Source organism: Ips typographus, linkage group LG8 (assembly GCF_016097725.1).
Source record: "Ips typographus isolate SLU linkage group LG8, UJ_Ityp_2.0, whole genome shotgun sequence".
Lineage (NCBI taxonomy): Eukaryota > Metazoa > Arthropoda > Insecta > Coleoptera > Curculionidae > Ips > Ips typographus.
The window spans coordinates 7,450,522-7,472,279 of NC_138429.1; the positions used below are offsets into that span (position 1 = coordinate 7,450,522).

The 21,758-nt window shown below is 33.6% G+C and overlaps 5 protein-coding genes and 1 non-coding gene across 11 annotated transcripts; 4 read left to right on the forward strand and 2 right to left on the reverse strand.

Annotated features, from left to right (window-relative positions):
- Window positions 1-205: 205 nt before the first annotated feature.
- LOC145732773 (TBC1 domain family member 20) lies at window positions 206-5,567 on the reverse strand. Of its 3 annotated transcripts, XM_081985267.1 has the most exons (9): window positions 5,495-5,567; window positions 5,247-5,434; window positions 5,079-5,198; window positions 4,777-5,021; window positions 2,386-2,579; window positions 2,152-2,330; window positions 1,954-2,101; window positions 1,458-1,667; window positions 206-496 (listed from the first exon to the last, which is right to left on the reverse strand). In XM_081985267.1, the coding sequence occupies exons 2-9, from the start codon at window positions 5,383-5,385 to the stop codon at window positions 466-468; spliced, it is 1,266 nt and encodes a 421-aa protein (XP_081841393.1). In that variant the 5' UTR covers window positions 5,386-5,434; window positions 5,495-5,567; the 3' UTR covers window positions 206-465. The 3 variants fall into 3 exon arrangements, with proteins under 3 accessions (XP_081841393.1, XP_081841392.1, XP_081841394.1); XM_081985266.1 differs by lacking the exon at window positions 5,495-5,567 and having other exon boundaries at window positions 5,247-5,485; XM_081985268.1 differs by lacking the exon at window positions 5,495-5,567 and having other exon boundaries at window positions 206-1,397; window positions 5,247-5,485.
- LOC145732770 (uncharacterized) lies at window positions 3,433-9,624 on the forward strand. 4 transcript variants are annotated; one of them, XM_081985261.1, is made up of 2 exons: window positions 3,433-3,704; window positions 6,911-9,624. In XM_081985261.1, exons 1-2 carry the CDS (start codon window positions 3,639-3,641, stop codon window positions 8,225-8,227), a joined length of 1,383 nt encoding a protein of 460 aa, XP_081841387.1. In that variant the 5' UTR covers window positions 3,433-3,638; the 3' UTR covers window positions 8,228-9,624. The 4 variants fall into 4 exon arrangements, with proteins under 4 accessions (XP_081841387.1, XP_081841386.1, XP_081841389.1 ...); XM_081985260.1 differs by lacking the exon at window positions 3,433-3,704 and adding an exon at window positions 3,860-4,066; XM_081985263.1 differs by lacking the exon at window positions 3,433-3,704 and adding an exon at window positions 6,343-6,484.
- A 55-nt stretch (window positions 9,625-9,679) lies between these two features.
- Eogt (EGF-domain O-GlcNAc transferase) lies at window positions 9,680-11,730 on the reverse strand. The gene is made up of 4 exons (XM_081985259.1): window positions 10,881-11,730; window positions 10,230-10,827; window positions 10,077-10,179; window positions 9,680-10,029 (listed from the first exon to the last, which is right to left on the reverse strand). Exons 1-4 carry the CDS (start codon window positions 11,575-11,577, stop codon window positions 9,877-9,879), a joined length of 1,551 nt encoding a protein of 516 aa, XP_081841385.1. The 5' UTR covers window positions 11,578-11,730; the 3' UTR covers window positions 9,680-9,876.
- A 269-nt stretch (window positions 11,731-11,999) lies between these two features.
- TRNAS-GCU (transfer RNA serine (anticodon GCU)) lies at window positions 12,000-12,081 on the forward strand. Its single transcript has one exon. It is a non-coding gene; the product is annotated as a tRNA-Ser (tRNA).
- An 876-nt stretch (window positions 12,082-12,957) lies between these two features.
- On the forward strand, window positions 12,958-17,532 carry LOC145732765 (inter-alpha-trypsin inhibitor heavy chain H4-like). The gene is made up of 13 exons (XM_081985254.1): window positions 12,958-13,327; window positions 13,380-13,820; window positions 13,876-14,139; window positions 14,187-14,292; window positions 14,342-14,577; window positions 14,637-14,813; window positions 14,867-15,339; window positions 15,468-15,622; window positions 16,360-16,410; window positions 16,677-16,742; window positions 16,978-17,130; window positions 17,182-17,347; window positions 17,400-17,532. The coding sequence occupies exons 1-13, from the start codon at window positions 13,181-13,183 to the stop codon at window positions 17,440-17,442; spliced, it is 2,478 nt and encodes an 825-aa protein (XP_081841380.1). The 5' UTR covers window positions 12,958-13,180; the 3' UTR covers window positions 17,443-17,532.
- Window positions 17,533-18,236: 704 nt separating this feature from the next.
- Window positions 18,237-21,719, forward strand: LOC145732766 (inter-alpha-trypsin inhibitor heavy chain H4-like). Its single transcript, XM_081985255.1, has 13 exons — window positions 18,237-18,453; window positions 18,508-18,951; window positions 19,004-19,258; window positions 19,315-19,420; window positions 19,480-19,721; window positions 19,773-19,946; window positions 19,996-20,468; window positions 20,727-20,854; window positions 20,968-21,015; window positions 21,072-21,098; window positions 21,159-21,293; window positions 21,419-21,584; window positions 21,640-21,719. The coding sequence occupies exons 1-13, from the start codon at window positions 18,307-18,309 to the stop codon at window positions 21,680-21,682; spliced, it is 2,388 nt and encodes a 795-aa protein (XP_081841381.1). The 5' UTR covers window positions 18,237-18,306; the 3' UTR covers window positions 21,683-21,719.
- The last annotated feature ends 39 nt before the right edge of the window (window positions 21,720-21,758 follow it).

Here is a 21,758-nt window from a genome sequence, read left to right on the forward strand (position 1 = left end):
TTGTTTTATTTTTATTTCCTTAAAACCTACAGAGGCTTGTTCTTGTTTAAAACTTAGGTTTTGGATCTATTTTGCCAACAACTCTCCCAACAATTCCGTATGAGATGAGATTAAACGAAATGACGGAAAATAAAACCCTCTGCATGTAATCCATACCTATTATTTAACTTTATTTGGCAGTTTTGTTTCAGAAAAGTAAAGCAAATCATAAACAAAGTATATATTTAATTTTCCTTCAAAAGTAAACAATACACACCCCATCAATTACAAAAAAATTAAACTCATCAACAACATTCTCTTAAACAGTTAATATATCTGTACTTCTTAGACTATAGGCGAAATTTCGAAGCCATCTTAACAAAATACACAAACATTGTGGCTCTTTAAAGCAACTTTTCATTCTTTTTAGAGTAATTTCAACTTTGGAATAGATCCAGAGGCGCCTAAACTGTAAAGGCTCCTATCCTACTCGCCACTATTTTTAGAGTGTTTCAGCCTACACGTAAAAAAAAACAAAGACATAACAAATTAATAAATGCACGGGTCACACTTACACTAAACTTACATCTAACACAGTAAAGCAATATAATCACATGTTCGTTTTTGACAGTTTGTGCAGGAAGGTTTTTGCAATGTAGAGAGAGATCATTAGATTGTCATAAGGAATTATTTAATTTATATTGTATACATAGTTGTAATGCAGTAAATGGACTGAAACTACTGGCCCTTAATAGTTTGTTAAATTTCAGGACTATGCTTCAAATTTCATGTTTTTGTTTTGATTGTGGGAAAATTATTGTATTTATTCATAACCGAGAATATTCTCGGTAAATTACTGAACATTTAACGAACAAAAAAAAATTCAAAATCCTTAAGACACTTTTGTAAAAAAAATCCCGATAATTTACCGTTTTCCGTAAATTCTTCGTGGAAAAATTTATCTTGGGCCCATCTCTAGAAGGGTAAGTAATAATTAACTTTTTATATTTGGGAAGCAATAACAAACTGGGTGAGATCATACAACATGAATTAAAAACATTTGTTTCAATGTTTTTATGTGTATGGGTTACCAATTATGTTTGTCATGAAAGCGGAAAAGACAATCCAAAAACCTTCCATTGCAGAAACCTTGATAGAAATAAAACCACTTAAAAACGATTAAAAGAAAAATCGCCGGGACCATAAAAAATAATGAATAAATAAAAAAATTTGGATGATAAATAACAAAATTAACCATTTTTTTTGTAATAAAAAAGATTAAATGTAGGAGGCCATTCAATATATTAATGACTATAGAGGATGATTTTGTAGACATCTAAAAGCTGCTATAAAACCTTTGACGTATCAAATTCTTGACAGATCCCGACGACATCACCATATGTCATGTATTAAACGTACTAGAAACATTTTTTACATTTTACTAGATTGTTAAGGAGTATTTTTTTGTTGTGACTTACCTTAAAAATGGCAGACGCACCTCCCCGCCATATTTAATGTAGTACAAGTAAGCAATCAGGACTGTGGCTGTAGCAAAAGCAAATCCAAGACGACTGCGCCTACTAAACACCAACCAATGAGGCATTCTGTTGTTCAGTCTCACCCAAAGGCTTTTTTGGCCACGTATTCTGTTGCGCATAATCTGTTCGTTCTTCTTGCGCTCGGCCATTCTTAAAAGGAAATTGGTCCTTGGTTTTTGTTTCGAGTTGTCAGTGAGTTTAGTAACATTAGAATAGTAAAAAAGCTAAAGCAAAGTTTAATAACAGTAAAATGTACATTGCAACTAAACTACAAAAGCTGTGAGAGTAACAATAAATTATTTAGTGTGTTTTGCGGTTAGGATGCCTACGCGTAACCAAAGAGGAAAGCAGAAGTAGGTAAAAGCTAATAGAAAACACCTTTCGCACTACACAAAACATTTTTTTCAGCACAAAAAGCAAACTGAAGTTTACATACTCTCTGTCCACGCGTTTCTTAACCAACTTCTCCAACTTATCTGGCGGATAATTTTTATAGTGCTTCTGCGCTTCTATTAAAATAGGTTCGAAGTCTAGATTGTCAGGAATTTGCGAAAGCAAACAATGAATACTAGCCATATCACAACCTAAAAAAACCATATAAAAACTACTAAAACCATATTTTTCATTAAAATACCTTCGGCAAAAATTTCACTTCGCCGACTAATCACCAGAGATGTAGCCACGTACAGTGGCATCAACTCAGGAGTTGCCAAGAAGAAATCATACAACCGAACCACGTCTTTGTATTGGTTGAGGGAGTGGCCAAACCACGTCAAGTACCAAGGAAGCGCAAACATGGTACCAACGCCTGCACTATAATATACTAAATCCCGTCAAAACCACTTTAAAAACCAATAGAAACCCTAACCTATCAATAAAGTTGTGCAAATCCCTGTCAACGTTACTAAGCAGGGCGTAGATGTAGTTCAACCTGTAATCAGTTTTTTCCATTGTAGGTTCCATGCATTCACGTAAATTCTCAGTACTCAGTTTTTCCATTATCCTAAAGGCTACAACCTCACCAACCACGAGTAGAAAGGTAATAGCCACATCGTGATAACCCTGTAAATGTTATGTTTATGTCACACTTGGTATATTTTACTAAATGTGCTAGTAGGGTAATAGTTACTCTAATAAATGCTGAGAAAAATAGCTATTTATGTAACCAGTTACGAAAAGATCGATTTTGTGTAACGAATGAATGTTTGTTTCTACAATTTGAATGAGTTACACAATAAGACATTTTCGAAACGTGTTGCATACATAATTTTTTCTAATTTTGACCAAAAAGCGGTAAAAACCATCTTTTAAAGTGATTTAACACAAATATTCACTTTCATAACACCTTGTATAAACAGTGACAACGACATGTTATGATGGATGTCGCCCATATGTTTCTACGGAAATGCATAAAAACAGGGAGTGATGAAATGAACGTTTCATAACTAGTTACATAAAGTAAAACGTTTTGTCACTTTAATCAGTTTTGAAAAGTGTCACTTTATATGCCAAAATTAGAAAAACAAATTTTTAACTTGGTTTTTCACATAACAGAGGAGGCGAAGTATTTTTGACAAACAGAGTGAGAGTAATTTTTATTTAAAAACAATAATAGCACTTCAAAAACACTTTATTACTTTATAACTAGCTTATTAAAGATACCATTTATCCCAATAAAGTTGATAATCAGATAAGAAGCGGCATTCTGTTCTATAATAACCGATTTAATGAACCTACAAAACACATTATACAAGATCAAGTCTAATCTAATTTTAGATTAAAAATAAACCAGCCAGCAATAATGTTTATAAATAATCATTACTTCTCTGATTTTTATTACAACCATACCACGCAAGGTTGCAAAAGTTCAAAAACAAATTATGGTAAAATCAGGCATAAATTAATTACACTGTCAGAGACATTTAAAACCTACTGATGTGTTTGCTAGTTAAATATTGTCTTAATTATCAATTGCTAAAGCTTCGTTGTTCGGTTTAATTGCGTTGATGTTGAATCTATCTAATCTCCGGTAACTTATCTACACACGGAGACTACCGGTTTAAAAAAAGTAACACGCTTTTCAAATTGCATTCAGTTAGATGTTAAATATGTTCCTCTATAATGGGGGTGATCAGAAACGTTACCAATTTTAATTATTTGTGGCAGCTAAATGTTATAAATCTTCTGGTAGGTATTATAACAGGTGGTGAGTTTTAACTAGAGTATTTGTCAAATGCAACAATAGTTATCCAACATTGTAGATAAGATGAGATAAGGTACATAGAATAATTATTACAAAATTGTTTCCTTAATCGAATTTTGATTTATTTTTCAGTGTAGTTTACCTGATTGAATCTGTACATATAGTTCATATTAAACTGCAACTTATATTAGTTATGGTGGTTGTGGTAATCATGTGGTTGTTCAATTTAGAAAATAAGTACACAGAACATAGTGCAAAATAAGTTATAATGGGAGTTGTTCTAGAGAAAAATTCCTATAAACTCTTTTTAAAAAATGTACTCGACTTGAGTATTGAATCTATTATGGTGAGTTATTTCATTTATCCTCCATTATATGTGTTTTATAAAGAGCTTAAAAACTGAAAAAATTTCTGTGGGATTACAACAATAATAATTGATTTGTGCATAGGTACAGCACATAATTTGGTTCAACCTCTCAACCAAAACTAAAAGGCTGATAAGATAAGAACCTTAAATTATTAGACAAAACTTGATTTAATTATCTATTAATTACACATAACACACCCTATAAAGTTTGCTTTGATCCTGCATTTTGCAGATTGACAAAAAAATTACTCACTTATTTCCACAACAGACTGAGTTATTAACTATTACCATTCTTTTTAGTTCTTTACAGCAATCAACTAAAGTACACACACAATTTTAAAATAACTGGACTTTCCAGCAGTAAAATCAAACCTACACTGTGTACTGGTTTTCTGTTACTTCAGACAGTGCCTAATGAATAATTTTAACAGCTACACAGAGGCTTTTTTACCAATTTTCAGCTCAGAATAGTGAACATCTAATCATACTAAGAATATGTGCTTTATCACACAATAGGACCAATTATTGTCAGTTTGATGGTTCAAAAAGAAAACTTTAGACTATTTGCTAAAGAGAGAGAGAACCTGCTAAAAAGTGCCAGACCCTTCTACAAGTGTCTTAAACCTTCCCGTAACTGTTTTAAACTGCCAGAGGCCTCTAGAATTATTTTGAAAGTGTTTTTTTCTCACCTGGTAATACCTTAAGTGAGGATGTTTAATTATCACCCTCAATATCAAAACAGTAAGCTGGTCTTGCAGTGCTACTCTTTGCTCATATGGAATGCCTGGGGGAAATCTCTTAAGTGACCTATTTACATCTAGAACAACTTGTTGGTACTCTGGGTGACTAGATAATTCTTCTAGTGATGGTATTATTTCATCAGTGCTTGGATCTACTTCCAGTAGCAAGGGCCATACTGTATATCTTAAATCATCTTTGAAAAAAGTTTTGTTATTAAGTTGTATTACAAGAAAAGAAACTATATTGCTACCTGCAACTAGACCATATTTGCTGATTGCCAGATCCTTCCAGGTTTTTAAAGTAGTGTGATCATTGCCTATGGCTGTTTCAATTTGTTTTCGCTTTTCTTTTTCACCATCACTCTCAATATCTATGGCAACTGTTTAGATATGTGCAGTTGGTTAAAAGTGTTACTTACCCCTTTCAAATCTTAGTTCAGATCTAGTATCTACAATATCCTCCTCAAAGCTGTTTTCTGAAGGTTTATCTGAATTGCTATTGACCAAAAATGCTGTTTCCTCATCCAAGCTACTAACCTCCGAGTCGATATTCTCCATTTTTCTTATGTTAATGTGTAATTTACAATAAATAATCACTTAAACATTGCTAAAATTACGAATAATTAACAATATACAATAAATAAACTATTTTTGCACAAAAAATAACCTTTTTGTAAAAACGTCAGTGTCAAACTCATCTGGGTTTTGTCAGCGACAAAAGTGGTTTCCAACAGTGGTGCGATAAGGAAATAGATAAGCCCTCTGACGGCATTTAAATAAATCAGCAAATACGTTGTGTTCCTCTTTACACTTATAGAAGATTATATCTTTCTCTCTCTTTCTGAATCGCCGACAAGTTTAACCTTTTTGATTTATTGAAAAACTGAAGTTTACGTTTACACGACAAGAAGTGAATAAACAACACAAAAATTCAAGTTTAAAATGGTAAATTTCCAAGCAGTTAATACAAATTTTAAACAAATCGAGGACATAATAGACGCACGTAAACGTTTGGGTCAATATAACGTCTACAAGCACGGTAATGCTTTGAATATTAAGCGCGGTTTTTGTTCGGCTTTCCAAAACCCCACAGACGTAAACAGGACTGTTGTTAAGTTCGACGAGACTTCCTTAGTGCCCACTCCAGGAAACATACGCCATACCGACTCAGAAATTACGATTGTTCGAATAAAATGCAGAGGATCATCAGGTGCGCGCAAAAGTCACAAACCCAACAAATGGAACTTGATGAATGATATTGCTGTACCCGGTGATGGAACCCATTTGGCCGAAAGTCCGTCAATGGTAAATTTAGCCACTTTAGTCTCGCAAAATTTCCAATGCGAGGGCGACGATGAATATTTAGTGCCCTTGTCGTCCTGGGATCCCCTCGTTAAAACGGAAATGATGCAGCTTTTGGACTGTAGAAGTTCTTCAGAACCAAAACTGAACGAAAAGTATTTACTAAGCAGTTCCAGCACTGAACCAAATTTGGCGTGGAAATTGGAAAATTCAAATTCAACCACACAAACCGAGGTGGACCTGGAAGAACATGCTATAAGGAGGCAAAGTTGGGCGGGAAAATTTTCGAAATTTTGGCGTAACCAATGGCGCAAATCGGTGAATTTTCATCAATATCAACAAAACGAAAATTGAGGTTAGATTTTTCAGTTTAGATTTTCAGGAAGTGTTTTGTTATTTATTTGGTTTTTGTTATAACAATTTGAGGGTACAAAATATATCCAATAATGCTAAATAGTTTTACAATATTTTCCTAGTGTTTTATACAAAATGTTTAATGGTTATAAGGAGATTTTATAGTCATGGAGGTCACCTTTAATCAAGTATGTATTATCACAGTTAAATCCCTTCTACTTCCCATTATGGGAATTATGTTCAAAATACATAAAACCTTTTGGCAAATGCTCTTATACATTTTTGTCAACTTGCCTTGTTTTAAAGTTAAAACACCAATAAACAACAAACAAATCACACTTCTTCCTTCCATCCCTTACATACCTACAGATATTATAGGTATAATTTAGAGATGGGACAAACCCAAATATGCTCTTTTTTGTTTCAGACAACTGAAAACAGTCAAGATGCTGCAGAAACCTTCCTGCTGATCATCCCATCATTTTTTTATATGGTAGTAGCAGTTCTCCTCACATCACTACTGTCAGTCCAGCATCCAGTATCAGCAGCCTTGCTGGAATTTACCATCATAGTCATTCCTGTAATTTTAAATGTAACTGTTCTCTCAAAGTATGTCACCAACGTAGTAATTATAACATGCTTTCTTTTGGGTATGCACTTGTTGGTATATCTGGTTTATTTGTGGTTTAAACGTAAAAAGAACATTCGGCCACTTAAAAAGACTACAAACCCCAACAAAAAAGACTATGTCACCAATATTCGTGCCACAATTAATTTGATTTCTGTGATAGCAATTTTAGCTGTAGACTTTCGCATTTTTCCTGTTAGGTATTCAAAAACCCACAAAACTGGTTTTAGTTTAATGGATGTGGGTGTAGGGCTTTATGTATTTGCTAATGGTATTGTAGCGCCTGAAGTGCGTGGCAAAAAAGACTCTATTAAAAGCTCAGTTAAGGGTTCTTTAATACTGCTTATAATCGGAATTTTGCGCTTAATTCTCACTAAGTTAACTCATTATAAAGTGTCTGACAGAGAGTATGGGGTTCACTGGAATTTTTTCATAACCTTGGCATTTACTAAAATATTCTCTTCATGTATTCTCAATGTGATTAAAGTGAAATACGTTCTGTTGCATGCGATAAGTATTACGGCAGCTCATGAGATTTTAATTCAACTGTCATTTAAGAAATGGGTTTTTGAGGGACAGGGAAGAGAGACTTTTTTGGATGCTAATAAAGAAGGCATAGTCTCAACCATAGGCTATGTAGCTTTGTATATGTACTCTCTATATTTTGCGTATAGTATAAAAATTTCGGAAAAAAGTTATGCAAAAACTACAATAAAGTTTTTCCTGTGGACTTTTTTTACTTTAACAATGACCATAGTGTGTAACAACAGTTTTGAAGTGTCTAGACGTCTGGCCAATGCTGGTTATATTTCCTGGGTACTTTTCTTAGGTATTTTCATGAGTTGGCTGTTTTACCTTGCTGAAAATGGCGAGAAGGCAATGTTTCAGCACAAACTAACTAATTACGTGTGCTCCCCTTATTTGTATGAAGCGATTAACTATAATGGTCTAATATTTTTTTTAATCGCCAATGTAGTCACCGGTATAATTAACCTAACGATTAAAACCAAACTAGTCAGTACTTTTTATTCAGTACTTATTCTGTTCTGTTATATGTTTATTAATTCTGCCACGGTATTTTTACTGTATTTAAAACAGTGGAAATTAAAATTGTAATTTTAAATAGTGAACACTACTAAACTGCGCGCTACCTCAACCGGGACAGTGATTTTTTTGGGTAATTCTTAAAACCTTGCCGTTTCTAAACGAAACGACACATTTTAATGCGGTTTGGACTATCATTGACCTTAATTTATTGGCTTTTGGTTGATGAAAAAAACTCTTACTTAAATGCACCGTCACTGTACCATACAGGATGGAAAAGAAGCAGGTGCAAAAAAGTGAAATTTTCAAGTGGTTCCCAAATGTTTTTACATAAGGAAGTGTTGCTTAAGTCAATATCTCGGGACGTTTTTGGCCGTTCCCCAATTAACTGAGCTTTGAACTGTCATTTTAAGTCACGTGTAGGTTCCATATTATGTGTTGCATAATTTTAAGTCAACTCCCTTGACAGATATAATCATACAGGGTGTTTAGAGACAGCTAAAGTGGAAGAAGAACTTGTGCAAAGAATTTCAAGTTTCATTCACTGTCGCTGGACACCCTGTAAGGTTTTACCAAATATGGGGCTTGTCCTGAAAAGTACTCAGATAATGTTAAACATGCAACGGCATTTGAATGATAGATACAAACCTGAATCTGCTAATATGGCTTAATTCAAGATTAAACTTTACTTGAAAAATCGATATTTCTTCGGACACATGACGTTAATTTAAGAAACGCCCAAAAACGTCCCGATGTAATACCCAGACAACAAGTTACTAAATGTAAGAAAAAAGTTAAAAATATTTATTAGTAAAGTGACTCCACCTTGTATGGTCTGATTGGTCATAGGGTTGCTATAAAAATTATGTAACAGATAATATTGGATCTACACCCAACTAAAATGACACATAAAAAGCTGCTGCCATAACTTAATTCGAGCTTCAGCACTGTAATGTTTTTTTCGGATAAATCATTATTTGTTAAGACATGGGACGTTAATTGGAAAACACCCAAAAACGTCCCGAGATATTGTCCTAAATAACACTTCCTTATGTTAAAATAAACTACTTGAAAATTTCACTATTTTGCACGCACTTCTTTCACGCTCTGTATAAGGCAGTTAGAGTGAATTAGAGCAAAAGTTTTTTACACTAGTAAAAAGCCAATAAACCAAGCCCAATAACAGTCCGAACCGCATTAAAATCTGTTGATTCGTTTCGAAATGGCGAGGTTTTAAAAATGACCCAAAAAAATCACTGTCCAGTTTGACGTATTGACTATTTTTTTGCTAAATAATTTTGTTTGAATTTGTAACACCCTGTATAACTTTATACACTGTATTTTTGGAACTTATATAGGTTTTAATCTTTTTATAGTAATAAGACATTATTTGGAAATAAGTAAAATGTGATATTATTTCTGCAGTGCCTCATCTATTACCAATAAACCAAATTTTATTTATTGTTTACTGTTTGTTTCTCTTTACTGTTAGAATTTTAGGTGTTATCAATAAAGCTGCCTGTGTTAAAATGTACAAAAAATAGTATTTTTAATACTGCTTTTATAAATTATAACTTAATATAAAACAACACATAACCATGTATAATCAGATCAATCTTAATACTATTATGATTACTGTAAATTGTATTATAAAATGAGCGAAAAGTTACCCTGATATTTCATATCACCAGTGTGTTTATTATTAACAATAACACTAAAAATTACAGCTCATCATGATGGCTTCTTTCATGTGTTTCTTTAAATTTTGGATGTCGTTTCACATAGTCTGTTGCTTCTTTAAGGAGAGCTTTAAACTCTTCTTTATCAAAAGTGTAATTGACAAACTTTGCATGAGCTGCTCCCTCATAGGAACCCTAAATATTTTTGCAATCATACATTTCAGACAGAATCAAAAACTTACATCACTATTTGCTGTCAGTTTTTCCTTGTCTCTCCATGTAACATAATGAACACCCCTGAGTCTAGACAAGTCTGCATAGCAGTTAACATCCTCACAGTTATACCTGCAAGCAATATTTTTTCAAATTTGCTACAACAAGCTTTTGCTAGTTACACTTCAAAAACTGCAGCCCAATCAGGTAAAAACAGTAAATGAGTCAATCCTGCCCCATGAATTCCAACTAAAACATCAGTATTGGCTGTGATTTCTAACTGTTTTTTAAATGGTACATCCCTGTTGTAAACCACTCTATTAATTTCAATGTCATCATCATCTTTCACGGCTTCAATTAATTCATCTTCATTTAAAATTCTCCTGTACCTAGTGTCTCTGGACAGTAAAGTGACTCTAACTTTCTGACTCCTTTTTGGATAAATTGGAATTTTTAGTCTGTGTAAAATATGTTTGGAGAATGCATGAAACAGTCCACTTTGTTTGCAACCATATATTAAAGGTGTGTTATAATAAAGACCAAATATCATGCGAGGAAGTAAAGGAAAAACTACATCTTTAAAGCACACAGTTTCTCCTTTGAATAGGTTGAGATCCCATAAAGGATGGTCAGTAAATGCCTCCCAAGTGGCTTGAAACAGTGAACGGTAAGTAAACGTTTCCCAGATTAATATTTGAACATCTGTTGAGAATGTATGATTTAAGTGTAGTGATGCATACAAATTAAGAAAGTCACAAAAATGATGGTACATGTTGACAGCTAGAAGAGTTTTACCTGTAAAATCACCTCTCAAACCCTAACTTGTTACTTACTGGCATCAATCTTCATTATGTAGGTAGGCCTATCTATAACAACATCACATAACCCATTCTCCATAGGTCTTTGAGGTAGTTGAGTAAAAAATCTCATTTCTGGTCCCCAGCTTTGTAAAGCACTTATATGATCAGCTTGATGCTCAAGTTGCTCTTTATTCAAAGTACAAAAGCCTCCAATATCACCATCACTCAACACATCCATTTTATACCTAAAAGGTTCTTTTCTCTCTGCAAGTCTGGTGAAATTTATCATAATGTTACGTCCTCTACAAAAACGCAGATGATCTGAACATTCCAAAATACTATCCTCAGGAAACAAGGGCTCACAAAGCACTTTCAACTCATGCAACTGCTGCTTAACAAACCCAAAGTCCCCTTGAGTGTAAAAAGTGTTTTGCTGATCAAATTTCGTTTTGACCCAGCCTTTATGATCGCCGGGACAGTCCGGTACTGAGTATTGTTGACCCCAGACATGGTTGTAGTGGTAACCCCAATAACTTTCCTGGTCTAGATAACTTTTGTAAGGACACTGAGGAGATTCACGACATTTCGATGCCACTTCCGGAAATGCAGTGAAATAGTAGGGCAGATGTTCAGGGGGTAAATTAATGTTGGAAAAGTTAGTGCTGCATAGAATAAAGTGCAGCAAAAAGGATACAGCTAAGGTTAACTTCATTACCGACGAATTGAACATGCTGAATGCATTCGTAAAGGTTAACTGTGGGATGTGCGGTGAGTCTGCATTGAAATATTTGCTTACGAAATATCAGCGAAGGCGTTTTAATTCAAAATTTTTGTATAAAAAATTTAGGTAAATATGTTTAAAAAATTGAGGTTAAGTTATGTAAACAGTTGTCAAATAAGCACATGTGACCGTACTTGGTAAGGTAAGGGGCTGATCACGTGGTCGCAACTAAAATTTTACTGTAAAAATTTAAAACTGTAATATCATTATGCACTTGTGTTGTACTTGTATGTTGCACTACTTTAATTGTAGTAATTGTAATTATTTTGTACAAAAATTTAAATTAAGATTAATTTAAATAAAATCAGAGTGTGTACATTGCAAGTAGTACCTGATGTAATTAATTGTTATGTAACCGTGTTATTTTCAAGGACGAGGTGGCCGAGTGGTTAAGGCGTTGGACTGCTAATCCAATGGGCTCTGCCCGCGTGGGTTCGAATCCCATCCTCGTCGGTATTTTTTTGTATTTTAATCACAAAGGTTTTCTATTTGTATAATAATTGATGACATTTTTGCTATTAAAAAACAAACTGTTTACCCTATTAAATGTTAATTACCATAACAATTTTACTGCTCAAAATTTTCACAGAAATTTATTTATCAATAATATGATAACCTTTTTGTTAAGTTCCGTGAATAAATACATAAAATACAGCAAAATAATGTTGATTGGATGTAAATTTCTTCGAACTAATTTTCACAACAATACTATGTTTAGATGTTTGAATAATGGGATAATCCCAAGGACTATAGCATTTGGCTTGTTTAGTGAGAGAGTTCATATTATTTTTGTTGATCTACTAGAGTAATGAATTAATATTATATGACTTAATAAAAATTTTAAAGTAGTGCCAGTTTATGCAAAATACCCTTATGCGGACAGTCTAATGTATAAAAAATTTGATTTGTTAAAGAAAATTTGTTGCATTTCAAACCAGTGGCAGTCATAAAACATACATTGTTCGTAATCCTAATAAATAATGTTTTTTCACCAATATCTCGAAAATAAGATAAGACTTCGAATTGCAACTTGCGCGGTGGTTAGAAGTTAGTTTTAATGTTAATCACATAACATTTTCTCTGTAAAACGAGAAAAAAGAAGTTTATATTGCAAAGGTCAATAGAAATTGAATGTCAATATGAAAAATTCTTCTGAAACCATATGAATTTACATTATATAGTACAACAGTTATAGCTTATAAGAGTAAATGAGCACCTACTAACGCACATTAAACCATCAGTGATTAGTTTAGTGCGTCTTAAAGTAAACACAATTTTCCATTATGTCAGTGTTTACGGTATTTACTGACCGTATGTAAAGTCCCTTAAATTTCCGAGAAGTGATAATATTAAATTTCTGTGTGATTTACATGAAAAAACCAGTACGCTGCAGGCACACATAAACATTCTTGATTTTTTTTTGTGATAACACAACATCATACAGTAATTAATAAGTCTATCTCTTTAGTTTTTAACCAATAAGATCACTTTTGCTTGCGTATAAATTCTTGTGATCTTGTTTCAAAATTTGCATGCCGTGGTAGTCAGTGATATGAAGAACTTCTACTGTTTAGCCCTAATTGGGGTCGCTCTTTTATGTGTAGAACTTAGTGAAGCTAAAGTAACTTTTAAAAGATCTTTGGTGGTGGGTTCTGACAAAAAGTCAGAAGAAGATAAAGATGAAAAGGATACGATAAAGGTAAGTTTTAGTTGCCCTTATTCACAACGCAACCAATTACCTGTTTTAATAGAAACCAAAGCTACCACAAATATATGAAATGCGTGTGGACACTAACGTTTCAAATCGTTACGCCAAAACTGTAATGACAAGCAAAGTTAGGAACCTAGATTCCAATGCACAGGAAGCTATATTTTCGGTTGTAACACCTGACAAAGCGTTCATTTCCGGGTTTGTAATGGAAATTGATGGAAAAGAGTACAAAGCTTACGTTCAGGAAAAGGAACAAGCCAAACAAACTTACAACCAAGCAAAATCCAGTGGATATTCTGCAGGACATGTTGCAGTAAGCGCTCGTGATTCAAACAGATTCACAGTCTCTGTTAATTTAGAACCGCAGAGCAAAGCCGTATTTTATTTAACATATGAAGAACTTCTTGTGCGTGAAGACGAAAAATATGAAGTGGTTTTGAACATTCATCCTGGACAACCTATCAAACATTTTGGTGTTCAGGTATTTGTTGCAATTTATAATATTCTCATCAAACTGATTAAACTTTCTGGTTTAGGTGAACATAATGGAGTCTCGTCCAATTAAGTTTGTCAGAGTACCTTCCTTAAGGTCTGGAAATGAAGTTTCAAAGAATGATAAAAACGCTGATCCGGAAGCTGACATTAAAATCGTCAACAAAACATCCGCTGTGGTTACCTTCAATCCTGATCTTGCCAAGCAGAAGATTTTGGCTACTAGTCTTGGTGGAGATACAAAAGAAGGTTTGTCGGGACAATTTGTTGTGCAGTATGACGTGGAGAGAGATCCTCAAGAAGGAGAGGTAAGAATTTCCTTCAAGTTTTTTCAGTTTCATGTTTGGTTTTACAGGTTTTAGTAGACGGTGGTTACTTCGTACACTTTTTTGCTCCAGAAGATTTAACTCCTCTTAAAAAGCAAGTGGTATTTGTATTGGATACTAGTGGTAGTATGTATGGTAAGTTGATCTTATTAAACGTATTCCAATTTCATCAAATTTTTTTAAGGAAGTAAAATTACACAACTGAAAGAAGCAATGGACAGTATCTTGTCGGAATTAAAACCAGAGGACATTTTTAGCATTGTGGAATTCAATAGTGATGTAAAAATCTGGAATATTTCTAGAAAAAGTGTTGAGTATTCTGATGCGGATCATCATATGCTTGATGAACAAGGATTTACTAATCAAATGTTGCCTTCCTCTTTTTCGGCTTCTGTCAACAATATTGCCAATGCTAAAGAGGTATAATTAATTGTTTCTTTTTACGTTTTATCCCTAAAACATACATATTTTATTAACAGACTGTCAGAAACTTTTTTAGTAGCGGAGCTACAAATATATATTCTGCGCTTGCAATGGGCCTTCAAATCATAAACTATCATCACAAGGACTCAGAATCACACCAATCTCTCATTATATTCTTAACTGATGGAGAGCCTAATGTTGGAATTTCCAATACTGAAGAAATTATTGAAAAGGTACATTTAATTTGCAGACTTCAGGTCTGTGTTATAACATTAAATTAATGTAGATTACGAAGTTGAACAAAAAGAAAGTTCCCATCTTCTCTCTTTCTTTCGGCGATGGTGCAGACCGGGCATTTCTTCAACGAATTTCCCTGAAAAATCAAGGTTTTGCCAGGCATATCTACGAAGCAGCCGATGCGCATCTACAACTTGAAAATTTCTACAAACAAATCTCGTCTCCTTTACTGTCAAACGTAACATTCAAGTATACAGGCCAAGTATCTAACGTTACAAAAAGACATTTTCCAATACTTTTCCATGGAAGAGAACTGTATATTAGTGGCAAATTCGAAGATTTAGAGTTGAATCCTCCTCAAGTTGAAGCAAGGGGAGCAAATGGACCTATTGAATTAAGATCCAAAGTGTACCAAGCTAGTGGTAGTTTGGAAAGATTGTGGGCTTATTTGACTGTGAGGCAGCTACTGGAACAACGAGAGATTGCTAAAGACAAGACTGATCCAACTGAAAAAGCTCTAAAGTGAGTATTAATTAAAATAAATATCCAGAAAACATATGCAAAAACAAATTTTGCATGTGTTGTGCAACACCTATTAGGTATACAATTTAAGTATTGCTGTACGCAAACTTTTTAGTTTTTTGTTTTAGAATTGCTCTCCAATACTCTTTTGTCACTGACGTCAGTTCTCTGGTCGTAGTCAAACCGAATGCCACCCTTGCTGTTAACACTGAAGATGCTTCAAAGATGCCAGACTCTCAGACAGACCAAGGGATTCCTTTTTTACGTCCTCACAGTCGTTATCGTAAGTATTTAATTTAATATGAATAATGATAATAACTTTTTACTCCCACATAAAAGATCATACTCATATCTGCATTTTATGTTTTATTTTAAAAAACCCTTGGATACGTCGATGGTTAATTTTGTGATTCTACAAAAGGCAAATCAATTAGATCATGTAGGACTATATTGTTTTGAAGAAAATTTAACTGGTGCTGGAAATCTTCAAATTTTTAACGATTTTCTGTTACCACAACTTAAGCAACTATTTCTGAATAGAAAGGATTTGTGGTTCCACCGGGATGGGCAACTTGCTGGAAGAACCTACTTAAATCATGTTTTTCCAAGTAAATAGATTCGGAGAAGCAAGTCAATAGAATGGTCACCCAAGATTCCCGGATTTAAATTTATTGGATTTTTATGGGGTTTTTTAAAGTGTACAGAAATACAGCTAATTATCTTAAACAGTTCCATGAAACCTACCTAGAATTCAAAGGAAAATTCGAAAATGAAAGGAAAAATAGACGCTTTATTTGAAAAACTCAAGTTAATGATATACCTGTATACATACATTTTGTTATCAGAAGAAGCACAGTCAAATATAACAATTGACGTGTCTGAGGGATAAAGTACTAAATTTCAAATAAAGATGTTTCATACTTATTTGCACCATATTGTATAAATATCCTGTTCTAAATTTGTGATTTTTCAAATTATGTAAATTTTTAATAACGCTTATTCAGTTATTTAAATTTTCAGATCTTTTAAGCTTTGGAGCACCTAGAGCGGCATCTAGACCGATGATTTCAAGTAAGTAGTTCAAAAAATTTTAAGTTTTTTGTCGCTTTAATTAAACACTCATGTTTTTGTTGTTTATAAGTACCAGTAAGCGTTCAGTAGTTTGTAGTACGACTAAAGTTAAGATTGTTAAGAATCGACGAAAAATCCAAATAGTTTTTACATCAATGAGTGTTAAAAGTGCATTATTTTAAAACACGCATGTGAAAGTCTGCAGGACGAGTAACATACTGTATAAATATTCTGTTCTAAATGCGTTGCGTTATTTACATTTTTAGGTTTGTTACCAGCTAGAGATTTTGGATCTGCACTAGTTAACTCACAAACTAATTCTTTCAGTTCATGTAAGTACCAGCACAAAAAATTTTAAAGATTCATCGCTTTAATTAAAAATGTCTCATATTTCTGTTGTTTATAATTAATAGATATGCAGGTTTCTTTAGGGTAACCCAAGGTGAAGAAAAGCATGTTTTTACAAAACACGTTTTTGGCAATCCCAGTGTAATAATGAATTGTATAAAGATTGTTTTTTGTTAAATCGTTTATTTTCAAAAAGTCTAACGAATAAGTTAATTTTAGTTGAAGATGTATTCGCGATGAAGTTTAGTTTCGAAGATGTATTCACCACTACTAAGGTTCCATCTTTTGAATCCACAACACAAACCTCAATATACAATATACCATGGATCAAAAAATCATTAAATCCCAATGGAACTCTTACTATAAACTCAGGTTAGGGCAATGCTTATCATTTAAATGTTCATTACCATTAAATAATTTTAGTGGCTTATATATTGGGATTTGGAGAAGTACTGTCAGTATTACCAGACTGTCACAACAGCGTGAATAACAGCACAGGAACCTGTACTTTATTGGACAAATGCCCTGGGGTTCACTCACAGCTGATCGATATGGAAACATACAAAAAACATTTTTGTGAATTGGAACAGTAAGTTCAAACACTTGTTTGTTTATCTAAACTGCACTATTTTACGTTTTAGTGTGTACGCTGGTGTTTGCTGTCCAACTGGCCACATACCATGAATTTCAAGAGTTAGAGTTTAGATTGTATTTATGCACAATAAAATGTTGGTTTCTGTCAAAGTTGGAAAAAATGGTACTCCTTTATTAAAATTGTGGTTGATTTCAAAACATCCTGTATATTTAGGTTAACTCCACCATAAAACACCTTCACACATTACTAAAAAGATATGTTTGTCATCTGGGTTAAAGTATTAACAATCGTAGTTTTATGGTTTTCCAGCAAATATAAATTTAGATATATTTCTTAAACTATTACGATAAAATTATTATATAAGTAAAGCACTAAGAAAAATCTTTGATAACCTTTCTGTATGGCCTAAATTTGTTCAACAAACAATAATGCTGATATGTCCACTACACAGAATTGTGTATTTCAATTCGGAAAAGAGAATTTGTTCTTTTATAGTGTGAGGGTTAATTCCAAACTTTGGTCGTTTTGCCAACTAACACGAATCTAAAGTTATGACACTAAATACATAAGATGTTGGTCCTTATTTTAATAATCTCTACCGGTCTTCACGGGTAATAAATTGTTTATATTTTTTAAGTAACCTTATACTATTGAGATAACATTTGCAAACTGCGTCTTCTACCATTATTTTTTATTAAATAATATGTTTGTTAGATGTGATTTACAGTGCAAATTGGTGTTGACGTTTTTAAGATGCATATTATACCATAATATGTTTTAATATCCATAAAATGGACGGTAATTTTCCTTACAGTTATTATTGTTATCATGTTCCAGTTAAGCAAATGCTTCATCCAGATCAGACAGAGGCCATCACTTTTGGTTGAGTAAACAAGATTGCTTGCGTATAAAGTAGTTTCAGTGTTATTTTTTTATTTAATAGTGCAATTAGTATGGAAACAGTTTACACTTTGGCCCTTATAGGCTTTTTTTGGGTACATTTTATAGAAGCTAAATCTCTTCAAACGTCCATGGTAATTTCTACTGAGCTGCCTTCAGACATCAATAGTGACAACTCAACTGAAACTGATTTAAACAAGGTAAGTCATTTCATTAGAAAATACTACTTTCTCTTATTAACAGTTAAAATGCAGGAATCATCTATACAACCTGAAATACAAGAAATGCTTGTAGAGGCTAACGTTGCAAATCGTTACTCCAAAACCTCAATCACCAGCAAAGTACAAAACAATGATACCAAAGGACACGAAGCCACTTTTACTGTGATAATACCGGACAATGCATTTATTTCCGGATTTATTATGGAAATCGTTGGGAAAAAATACAAAGCCCTCGTTCAGGAACAAGAAGAAGCTAAACGAACCTACAGTAATGCGATTTTAAAAGGATATTCAGCAGGACATGTTGGAGTGAGTGCTCGTGATTCGAATCGATTCACAGTTTTAGTCAACATTCAGCCTCAAAGTAATTCAACCTTCTACCTTACTTATGAGGAACTCCTTGCCCGTAAAGAAGAAAAATACGAAGTGGTTTTAAACGTTCACCCCGAACAACTGGTTAAAAATTTTACAGTTCAGGTAAGACATACCATCAATCCGAAACTTTTCTCCAATTTTAATTTAATCACAGGTAAACATAATGGAATCTCGTCCAATAAAGTTCGTAAAAGTCCCGGGTATGCGCTTAAAAAATGAAGTTTCAAAGGAACCTCAAAAAAATTCAGATTGTGAGGATGTTATTACATTTCTGCACAACACCTCAGCAGTGGTTAAGTTTAGTCCTGATATGAAAAAACAGAAAATTTTGGCTGGAAACCGAAACGATGGGATTAGTGGACAGTTTGTGGTTCAGTATGAGGTGGAAAGGGATCCTGATGGTGGAGAAGTAAGTAATTTACATGTTAGTGTATTAAAAAACTTTGCTCCAAGATTCAAGAATAGGTTTTGGTTGATGGAGGTTACTTCGTCCATTTTTTCGCCCCCGAGAATTTAATACCAATAAACAAGCAAGTTGTTTTCGTACTAGATACAAGTAGCAGTATGTTGGGTTAGCATTACTTAATCAAGCAAACTGCATTCTAACTTGATTTAATCACATAATCATAGGACATAGAATTACTCAGTTGAAAGAAGCTATGGACAGCATACTGTACCAGCTAAATCCAGGAGATATTTTCAGTATTGTAACGTTTAATGCTTTCGTTCACGTTTGGAATATTCCAGTGACTAGAGCTACTTACCACACGAAAGTAGGACTAGGTGCAGATTATGAAGAACCTGCAGATACTGACCAGATATTACCAGGTTCTTTCCCAGCAAGTGAAATCAATATAGAAAATGCTAAGAGAGTAAGTACAACAGATAACTTATATGACAAAATTTAAACAATTGTAATATAGGCGGTGAAAAGTTTAGAGTCTTTTGGAGGAACTAACATTTATTCTGCACTTAAAGTAGCCATGGAAATAGTGGCTATGAACGAAAATCCTAAAACCCATCAACCTATGATCGTGTTCCTTACTGATGGCGAACCGACAATTGGGATAGTTACCACAACAAAGATTATTTCCAAGGTTGGGAATATATTCACATGTTTAGTGTGTGACTGATACAAATTGACAGATTACAGCATTAAACTTTAGAAAAGCTCCTTTATTCGCTTTGTCTTTCGGAAGTGGTGCAGACAGACAATTTCTTGAAGAACTAGCCCTAAACAACCAAGGTTTCTCCAGGCATATCTACGACGCCGCAGATTCCTACATCCAGCTCGAAAACTTTTACAAACAGATTTCATCACCGTTACTTAGTAACGTTACTTTCAAGTATACGGGTGCGGTAGCTGAAACGACCAAACCAAATTTCCCGTTACTGTTTCATGGATGCGAGCTGTACGTTTCTGGCAAAGTGGCCGATCCAGAATTCAAACCAGAAGTAAAAGCTTGCATTTCAAATGGTACTGAAGTGGAGTTTGCACCAAAAGTCTACTTGGCCACTGGAAATTTGGAACGTTTGTGGGCTTATTTGACTTTAAAACAGCTTTTAGAACAACGCAAAGTTGAAGTGGATAAAGTTGGGCCTACACGGGAAGCTTTAAGGTTAGTGTTATATCTTTAAAATACAAAAGTTTGTATAAACAAAACTGCATAACAAAACCTTGATACAATTATTTATCGTAACCACCAACTAAATTGGCTCGCACTATAGCTGAATGAATATGTAAAAATCTTGAGAGATTGTAGAGAGTGAGCAATTGATAGTCAATTCCAGATTTTACAAAGGGAGAAATTAGACAACATTTGAATTAAATTTTTTACATTAAAATATCCAGTAATTAATAACAAAATTTTTTACAGGCTTGCCTTAAAATACTCATTTGTTACCGATGTCAGTTCCTTAGTGGTTGTAAAACCAAACAATACTTCTTTTACAATGAGACTTGAAGATGCCTATAAATCATCAGATCACAATTTTGAAAACACAGGTAATGCATACATTAAATCGAAGTAAATTGAAATGGCGTCACTCGATTTGCATTGATTGTCAAATTGTAGAAAATCCTAAAAGTGTATAATATGTTTCTGAACAAATTTCTAGATTATCGATTTAGTTACAACACAGTTCACTCACGAGTCAGTGCAGTCCGTAAGTATTTCCAAATTTAGTATTTTTTTTATTAACAAAATTTTGTGGTAATTTAGGTCTGCCTGAAGCTCTGCCTGTTCAAGGTAGAAAATTCATTTTTTTTAATTTTTCCCCTGCATTAGAGGTGATTTTCTAAATTGTAGATTACATGTTTGAAGCTAGTCCGTCACCAAACAGTCCAACTATCAATCAATTTAATAATAGGGAAACTGTCTTGAGTAACATATCTTGGCTTAAAGACAAATTAAACAAAAACGCATCTCTAACTATTAATTCAGGTTAGTAACTTTGAAGCAACCAGTTGTTCGTGCATTGTGATTGGTCAAGGAAAATCAGCAAGCTGAAAGCTGCTTTTCTTGACCAACAACCACAAACTACTGCACATGTAGCATTAAACTTACAGTATCGTACTCATTGGGACTTGGACAAACATTGAAGGTATCACCAAATTGTCAGAATTCCATAAATAACAGTTTAGGAAAGTGCACGTTGTTGCACAAATGTCCAGGTATTCATTTGCTACTAACAAACTTGGAGGTCTATAAGAAGTATTTTTGTATTCTGGAAAGGTTGGTAGTCCCTAATAATATTTTATTTTGCTCTTAAATAACACGTCTGTTTTAGCTTATATGCTGGAGTTTGTTGTCCTATCTCAGCTGTGCATTGAGTGGAGAAGTGCAAAACAAATAAAATTTTACACCAAATCAAGATCCTTTAGTTATTTTCCATTTTGCCCCCCTCAG